Raw genomic sequence first — 8,691 nt, forward strand, 5'->3', positions numbered from 1 at the left:
CAGCCTCACCTCCCAGCCTCCTGCCTCCCAGCCTCCCTCCCAGCTCACTCCCCAGCCTCACCCTCCCAGCCTCACTCACCTCCCAGGCCTCACCTCCACCTCACTACCTCCCAGCCCTCACTCACCTCCCAGCCTCCCAGCCTCACCTCCAGGCCTCACTACCTCCCAGCACTCCCCTCCCAGCCTCACTACCTCCCAGGCCTCACTCCTCCCAGCCCTCCCTCAGCCTCCCCTCCCAGGCCTCCCACCTCCTGCCTCCCAGGCCTCCTGCCTCCCCAGGCACTCCTCCCAGCCTCACACCTCCCAGCCCTCACTACCTCCCAGGCCACTACCTCCCAGGCCTCACTCCTCCCAGGCCTCACCCTCCCAGGCCTCCCTACCTCCCAGGCCACTCTCACTACCTCCCAGCCTCCTACCTCCCAGGCCCCTCCACCCTCCCAGCCCTCACCACCTCCCCAGCACTCACTCCTCCCAGGCCTCCAGGCCTCCCAGCCCTCACTACCTTCCCAGCCCTCACTACCTCCCAGCCCTCACTACCTCCCAGCCCTCACTACCTCCCAGCCCTCACTACCTCCCAGGCCTCACTACCTCCCAGCTATACTATATTAATAACATGAGACAGGTGGATGTAAGGACGACCCCTTAATGACCTAACCCGAGGGAGACAAACCAGTGATTAGAGGGATTCACCTACTTCACTCTCCTCCCTCACCACTCTCCTCCCTCTCCACTCTCCTCCCTCACCTCTGTTAGTTTTGCAAAGTTGTTAATAACCCGCCAGGTCACACAGATGCCAGATAATGACTCATGATGACCCCTCACAGTGGCCAGGGCGGGGCCATAATGACCTCGTCCAGACGACTATCCCTGTCATTTGACCTCGTTTTGAAGGTGACAGCGTCCCCCTCTGCCCCGCCTCATTCACTGTTGGTTTTCTAGTATTCATAATTGCGGAGTGAAGAAAGGTCAGGGACACTTTCCTGTCATTAAGACGCGGGTTAACAAGGACACGGGGCGATACTTAAGACGACAGTGGTTGTGTAAATATAACAATACAGAAACGAAGAGTGTCTCAAGTTTTTGCAAAGTTGTTCTCTAAGTCGTATTTTTGAATCTTTGCGTTTATCTTTTTTTTTTCTGATTCAAGATGTATAGAACATGCTAACAACACCCAACACCTGGCCAAGTTTCACCTGACCGGCAGCAAGGCCTCTCCTCCGTACCTGGAACCAACCAGAATGTCGATGCCTTAATTTCCACAAAAATGTGATTAATCTGACACGGCGAAAACACTTGAAACGATATATTTTTATTTGCTAATATACTTAATTTTAATACGTGAATAACTTGCCAGTTGTCAAATACGTATTGTACCTGACTCCTCTTTACTGTGGACTCGATCGTGTTTTTAATAACTTGTAGAAGGTAGTGATAGGCAGACAAGGAAGCGATATAACGTAGTGGAGGATTGGCTGGTGGAGTGCCTGTATTTTGGTCATAGTGGAGTATAATAAATGAGAGCGACCATAAACTTGTCGTCTAAACACTCAACATCACCCACCAGTGTCCCACCGTTGGCCCGCAAGAAGGGATGAGACTGTGTTCGGTAGTATGTTATTTTGTGAGGGTGTCGGACGGCGAGAAGCAGAAAGAACTTCACTGGGGATATATTTATAACATTAATGAATTGATTTGATTTATTTTTTCCAGCACTGGTTTTCTTAGTACAGAGTCTGTGTATGTCTCTGATGCTTACATTGAGAAAATAAGGAAATAGATGAACTTTGGCTCATATATAAGGAAGTATTAGCAACAGAGAAAGGGACGGATAAACAGAGATAAGAAAAGTAAAAGAAAACTAAAGAGTCTAGCGGTCGACGAATAATGAGGGGGAAGGTCGTCACTCACACCTGTCTGCCTGCCACTATCACCTGGGAAATCTTGACTGTAAGCACCACATTTCCTCAACTGTCTCGTGAAAAACTGGGTCATTCATGGTCATTTAAATTCACCGGGGACCTGTAATTGTGTTTATGAGGTGCCCCTTTGTCTCTCAACCTGGGAGCTGAGGTCACATAATTAACAGATACAACTCAGGCTAATTTGGGTCCCATATTAAATGGGAGGGTGTCGACTGTGCAGGGAGGTAGTTGAAGGATTTTGCCCATAATCTGCCATTACGGGTGAAATTGGAATGTGATCTCTATAATGAGGTGATACAGGGCAAGGTAACAATGTAGGTATAAACTTACTGTAGTGATAGAGTTTAAGTAACAAAGGATGGTGTTACAGTAAACCACCGTTACAAAGGACGTCAATGAGTACAGTTGCATGTACTGTACAGGACACACACACACACACACACACGTATGCGTAAACAAACACACGGAACATAAGAAAATAAGGAGTCTGCAACAGGCCTATGCATGGCAGCTCCTGTCGGGAGTTACAACCACTCTCTATCACCCATGAATCTATTTAGCCTCCTTTTAAGACTTCCCAGCGTCCCAGCACTTACTACATAGTTGCTAAGCTTGTTCCACTCATCTACCCTATTTGTGAACCAGTTTCTTCCTATCTCCCGTCCTCGAGCAGCTGTCAGACACCACAGCTACATCAGGCCTAAAAGATCAGCCACACTGCTGTAGTCTCTGTAACTTGCATATTCACCCTTTTTTCCCCTCTCTCTGTACTGAAAGCTCTTGTAATTGACCCACTTCCCAATGTCACCTTAAATGTGATCTATGTTCCTTGTATCTTCAGCCGTTGGTTGTTATTTTCTCTCAATAGATCGTTAATTATTATTATTATTATTATTATTATTGTTATTATTATTATTATTGTTATTATTATTATTATTATTATTATTATTATTGTTATTATTATTATTATTGTTATTATTATTATTATTATTATTATTATTATTATTATTGTTATTATTATTATTATTATTATTATTATTATTATTATTATTATTATTATTATTATTATTATTAAAAACTCGCTCGCGTGTGTAAAGGTAAACAAGCAGGTTAATAGACACACCATGTGCCGTGCTGTATGTACTGATTGCCTCCACGCCGCGCTGCTCTGAGCTTCAATTTCACTACATAGAAAGAACTCAAATTCCCGTTGTCAGACTTTGTTTCAGTGTTTTACAAATGTTAGTTTTTAGTGTTTTTCCTAAAACATTCCATGCCACATAGATATGGAAATCAGAGCGAATGTTAGTATTACTATTTATATATGTATTTCATCAAGTGCCTGATGTAACTGTACTGAACTTTATTTATATCAAGTTGGATAAAAGTTAACTTACGAAAAAAGTAGCTGATATTTACATTTGTATTTGGTTCACATAGTTTGGCTTACTCTTGCAGGCTTCACTACCATCCTTATTAATCAGTCTACCATCACCCGGAGGTCATGGTGAACATTAGATAACAGTGTATAACTTATATTCCTTATGGTGCATTCTTTAACCTGAACCGGATGAATATTGTTCATCATTCAAAATCTGGAAAATAACGAAAATTTAAGCCTCGTATTCTTCCTCTTTATAAATCTGGTTAAGTTTTAGATGACAAGTCCGCCGCCTAAGCTATTATTTTTGTTAACTAGTTCCCACAGGAAAAGGCAGTGAGTGTATCCTAATACGGAGGACCTACGGTGATCAGTCTTCTAGTATAGTCACCCTTTCAACGTTTTCCGTTATCACCAACCTGTGGACGAGCGGGGAGTCTATCATATGACAATAAGCTCAAAACACGGATCAGGAGGTCACCTTTTCACCCACCAAAAGGTCATTCTTAACCTTTTTGGGGCAAACACGGGTCACTGATGGGCTTCCTTTCTTACCTTTATTTTCTCTACTGTGTTCACCTGACTGCCCGGACCCGCCGCGTGTGGTTAATGGCAGCAGCGTGGTCCAGCCTGTCTCCTACAACACATCTGGCAGTCAAGATTCTGTAAACAACGTCTGGCAGTCAAGATTCTGTAAACAAAATTTTAGCCAATACTAATATATATATATATATATATATACACACGAGTATATTATTTTTTTTACGTTATTTCTGATTTCACCTCAAGTCAACCAGTTAGGATTATTCTTCACATATAACTTTGATTACGAGGAAAAATAATCGTACGAACCTTTGTGCATCCTCTTACTAAACTCGTAAGTGTCCTAGATATTGTTTAGTCTTATTAACCAAAGACAAACATCACCTAAAACGTTCAGATGAGAGAGTAACCTAACCTAACCGAACCTAAATGACTGTCTATGTTGATGGGTCTACCAGTAAAAGCCAGCCAAGTTCTCTGTATGGTTGGAGTTAAAATGCTTCTCACCCACACGTGAACATTTAGAATTACAAACTATTTATTTACGTGTTGTCATTATGAACTTGTATGGCGATTTTACTGAGAACTTATCTATCTACCTACCTGGCTGTCTATCTATCTATCTATCTATCTATCGTCCAGAGGGGGTTGTACACCTTAAAACAAAATATCAGAGTCCCTGTGCGTTCAGATTCATTCTACTGAGATCCCAGACACCAAAACAATAACTCTTACATTAATTCATTTCTAACTGCTAATGATCCAATAGACACAACAACATCCATTACCTCGATACTCAGTACCAGTCAACTCGCTACATCAGTTCATAGACTCCCAGTGCACGATCACACCTCCTGACCTTAAAAGCAAATCCTTGGAGCTAAACAATAACAAAAGAGGATCAGCACGAAAACGAATGACTAGTGTACTGTCTGGTGAGAATCGATTCCGTCTTTCGGCTTCATAAAACCTCATTTTTATTTCCTTCAAGGCGCTTTCAAAGGAAAAATTGAGAGCGCGTGGACGTGAATGACTGCCCCCAGGAAATTCCTTTAAACCAAGCGTCGCACAATCATCTCCGTTTGCCTGGACACAATGCAGATGGTGAGGCCCGTGCTAGCCACATACAGGGGAAAGAAAACTCGATTCTTAAGGAGACAGAGGAGGGAAAGTTTTGAAGGTTTCTGGTACCTGAGGCGGAGTTGCTTTTCTGAGTTTTATCTCTGAGGTTGTGTGTTATCATGGATGCTCTTCTGTTCTGTTTCATGTACTGCAAGAACATGGAAAACACTCTTGAGGGTAATACGGACTATTAGGTAAAGTAGAGAACTGATAATTAAAGGCTTGATTGTGTTCAGGTAAGAATTGTTAGTTATAAAGACAGTTAAAGTTGAAGTTCTTACAGTTTGGCGCCACTTGTTAATATACTGTACTGCGCAGTGTTCATTATTATTATTATTAGTATTATATAAATATTAAGATCGGCACCAGGTATTTACACACACTCATCGAGATATAAATGCAGCTCCAGTCTGTAGCTGGGTATAATACCTGCTGTTCACTTAAGCCTGAAGTTCTCACAAGCCTTAACACATAAAGCCACACGTAAATAAACTGACAGGAGGGAAAATAGTGAGAAACAAAGTTTTTGCAACACTGTATTGTCACGTTGTTGACACATCAAGATATTTGAGAGGGGTGTTAGAGCGGTACTTCACACTTATACCATCACACAGACGCACTTGCAAGCGCACAGACAGGCACACATTCTCACATTCGTGGATATACAGTATATATATATATATAAAGACGAAAGTTAAGGCGCTCCATTGTTTCCCTTTTCCCTGTGTGATGTTATCAAGATATATATAATGTGTGTGTGTGTGTGTGTGTGTGTGTGTGTGTGTGTGTGTGTGTAGAGATAAAAAAAAATCTTGATTTGTGAAATGTGATAAAGTCTTGTTCATATTTTTATGATTTATAGAAATGTAATAAATATTTGTTGATTGACACCATTTACTGACCAACACTTGTTACTACACGTGTACTTATGTCACCTTTAAGAAAGTTAATAGAACAACGTGATTCATTTATAAGCAGCACATATTTTACGGATAGTCTTAAGTTTAAAATAATTGTTTCTAATTGTCGCTCAGTTAAAAGGTGACAATAGTTACTGATTTTGTCATTTCTAATTCATTAATATACATCATAGGAATATTGGTACTGTTTTGTTTTATGCCTTGTTATCTTCCAGGTTTTATTCACTTACTTTCTTAACAACAAACAACTATTGCTGAAAACACTGAGGCTAGATTTATTATGATATGGAATTAATACAATAATACACGGATGTAAGCTTTAAATTTATTACGTATATGAACTTCATCTCTTTATGTACATAATATTTACAATGACATTAAAGCTGAAAGCAAACAGAGAACAACACTGACGTGATGATGTAAATGGAGAAATGATACAATGAGTTGGCGAGTGTTTCAGGTCGCTGAAGACTGAAGGCTCTAGCTCATCAGGTCAACGATGGTGAAGCCTCTACGCTGTCGGCCCAAATGCTGGTGAGTCGTGGTGTGCGCCGAGGGGGTCATCGTACCTTCCAGCGCCTCTACGTCGATGACCTCCTCGTTGACGGTTATGGCAGGCGCTGTAGAGGAGTCTCCCGTGGGGTCTGTGTTGTTTGCTGGTGTGGTCTTGGTTGTCACTGCCACTTGTCGCTCCTCTTCTGTGTGGCCGCTTTCGTGTACTGCCAGGGTGCGCGCCTGACAGAACCCCTTGCCACACACCTCACACTTGAAGGGCTTCTCCTTGCTGTGGATGTACTTGTGGTCGCGGAGGTGGTCTTGTCTCCTGAAGGCCTTGCCGCAGATGTCGCAGGGGAAGGGCCGCTCGTCCGTGTGTGTTCTCTCGTGGATCATGAGGTTGTAGCTCTTGGTAAACTCTCGGTGGCAGAATTTACATATATAGCGCTTCTTGGGTCGTGTTAGTCGCCCACCAGCAGACAGGAGAAGCTGATTAAACTGATCGGTGCCAGCAGTCATCGCGACCCACGGGAAGGCACCGAAGGAGAGGACACCGTATGTGTGAAGAACACTAGAAAGGCGAGAGTCCATATTAGGGACACCGGGCACCAAGGGCACAGGAGGCAGGAATGGCACACTCGAGGGTACACGGCTTGGCACTTGGGATACCAGGGGACTAAATGCTGACATTCTGGGACTCAAGTTTGTAGCAGTGGTTGAGACGATGGCGGCGGGCATCTTCCCAGGGAAGTGGAAGCCCTGGGTGCTGGTGGGTGTTGAAGGGGGCGTGAGAACTGTTGCCAGCGGGTCACGAGCCGATATGACTGCCATCATCACCACTTGATATGCTTGAAAAGAAACAGTTACTCAGCGACTGAGTACTTCAGGTGCACTGCCCAGGTCAGTTAAGGTGAATGTGAAAAAATACACCCGATTTCCCTGTATATATATACCCCGCCATTTGAGAGTGAGAGGCGATTGGTCGAGGGGCGGAGCTAAGTCGAGTGTGGGAGGGGCGTCGGGTGGCGGTCCCTTTATGTAGTCTGATTAGAGATGTTCATGAGCGTGTTTAAAATCTTCTTATGTACTTAGTAGTAGGATGATGCTTTAAACATTTGAAGGTCATTCACGACAGATAGATAAGAAAGGGGAGTAAAGAAGACAGCGCGAAAGTATTCCCACTTAGAGACAACTACAAGATGACGTAAGAAAGTACAACCGACCACAGAGTTGATATATGGGATAATAATGATATAGTCCCTTACTGAGTCAAGGTTAACATGGGTAGAAAACCAAAACACAAAAACAAGATAAGTGACATAATAGTGAACTTGTACTCAGGCTGTGTTGTATTACTTGGTGGCGTCAGTATCAAACACAACCAAGGGAGGGAAGAAGGGAGGGAGATAAGGAAGAGGGGGAGAAGGATGGGAGTGGTAAAGGGTGTATGGGTTAAAATGACATAAGCTGTGTAGGAGATTATGATGGAACTATTTGAAAATGTTGGCCAGGTGTGACTGTGTGGGTTGGCCAGGTGTGACTGTGTGGGCTGGCCAGGTGTGACTGTGTGGGCTGGCCAGGTGTGACTGTGTGGGCTGGCCAGGTGTGACTGTGGTAGCTAATACTTACAGGAACAACACACACACACACACACACACACACACACACACACACAATTCGTCACATAAATTACTATACTTATGTTCACTCTTATTGGTTTTGCTAAGTTACAAATTAACCCCAGGAAGATAATGAGCCGTATTTATAGACTGGACTAATTACACCTCGGCGTATCAGAATACCTGGTACAAGGCAGTTTATCCGGTCGTGTGAAATGGGTTAATTGGCATAGACTAGTTGACGGTGGTTCTCCCTATAATTTCCGAGGATGTCAAAATTATACCAAATTGGGAAGTAATCGTCAAGTAATTAGGGCAAAATTCTTAAGGGGAATCCAGTCGTAGATGTAGAGTTTAAAAGTGATACCGGGTTTACTTAATAGACCAGTGTTTGTGGGATAACTTCGTTCTACTGTATGAAAAACGTGATGGTCGGTCCCATAGGCATGACAGCCTGTCAAGGACTGTGTAGATATGACACGCTATACTAAGCCTGTGATATGGTGGCTGGTACTGCACGTGATAACCTTCACTTCCTTAAATTGTAAATTTAAGCAACCATTTACAGCCGGGAGGACTGGTAGTGTTCTGGGATGGAACAAGCGATCCTTAGGACAAGAGACGAGCAGGGTGCCCACTCAGTCCCCGCACCCCTATTTATAGAACAATTTGGTTTATTAATCTAAACT

The 8,691-nt window shown here is 43.2% G+C and overlaps 1 protein-coding gene across 1 annotated transcript; it reads right to left on the bottom strand.

Annotated features, from left to right (window-relative positions):
* Positions 1–6,201: 6,201 nt before the first annotated feature.
* Positions 6,202–7,285, bottom strand: LOC121869541 (zinc finger protein 253-like). The gene has a single exon (XM_042370919.1). It carries the CDS (start codon positions 7,215–7,217, stop codon positions 6,369–6,371), a length of 849 nt encoding a protein of 282 aa, XP_042226853.1. The 5' UTR covers positions 7,218–7,285; the 3' UTR covers positions 6,202–6,368.
* Positions 7,286–8,691: the final 1,406 nt, after the last annotated feature.

Source organism: Homarus americanus, unplaced genomic scaffold (genome assembly GCF_018991925.1).
Source record: "Homarus americanus isolate GMGI-L3 unplaced genomic scaffold, GMGI_Hamer_2.0 scaffold23578, whole genome shotgun sequence".
In the NCBI taxonomy this organism is placed as follows: Eukaryota; Metazoa; Arthropoda; class Malacostraca; order Decapoda; family Nephropidae; genus Homarus; species Homarus americanus.

Bases quoted from the DNA above. Each gene is read 5' to 3' on its own strand.
- LOC121869541 (XM_042370919.1), bottom strand. From the start codon at position 7,217: ATGATGGCAGTCATATCGGCTCGTGACCCGCTGGCAACAGTTCTCACG.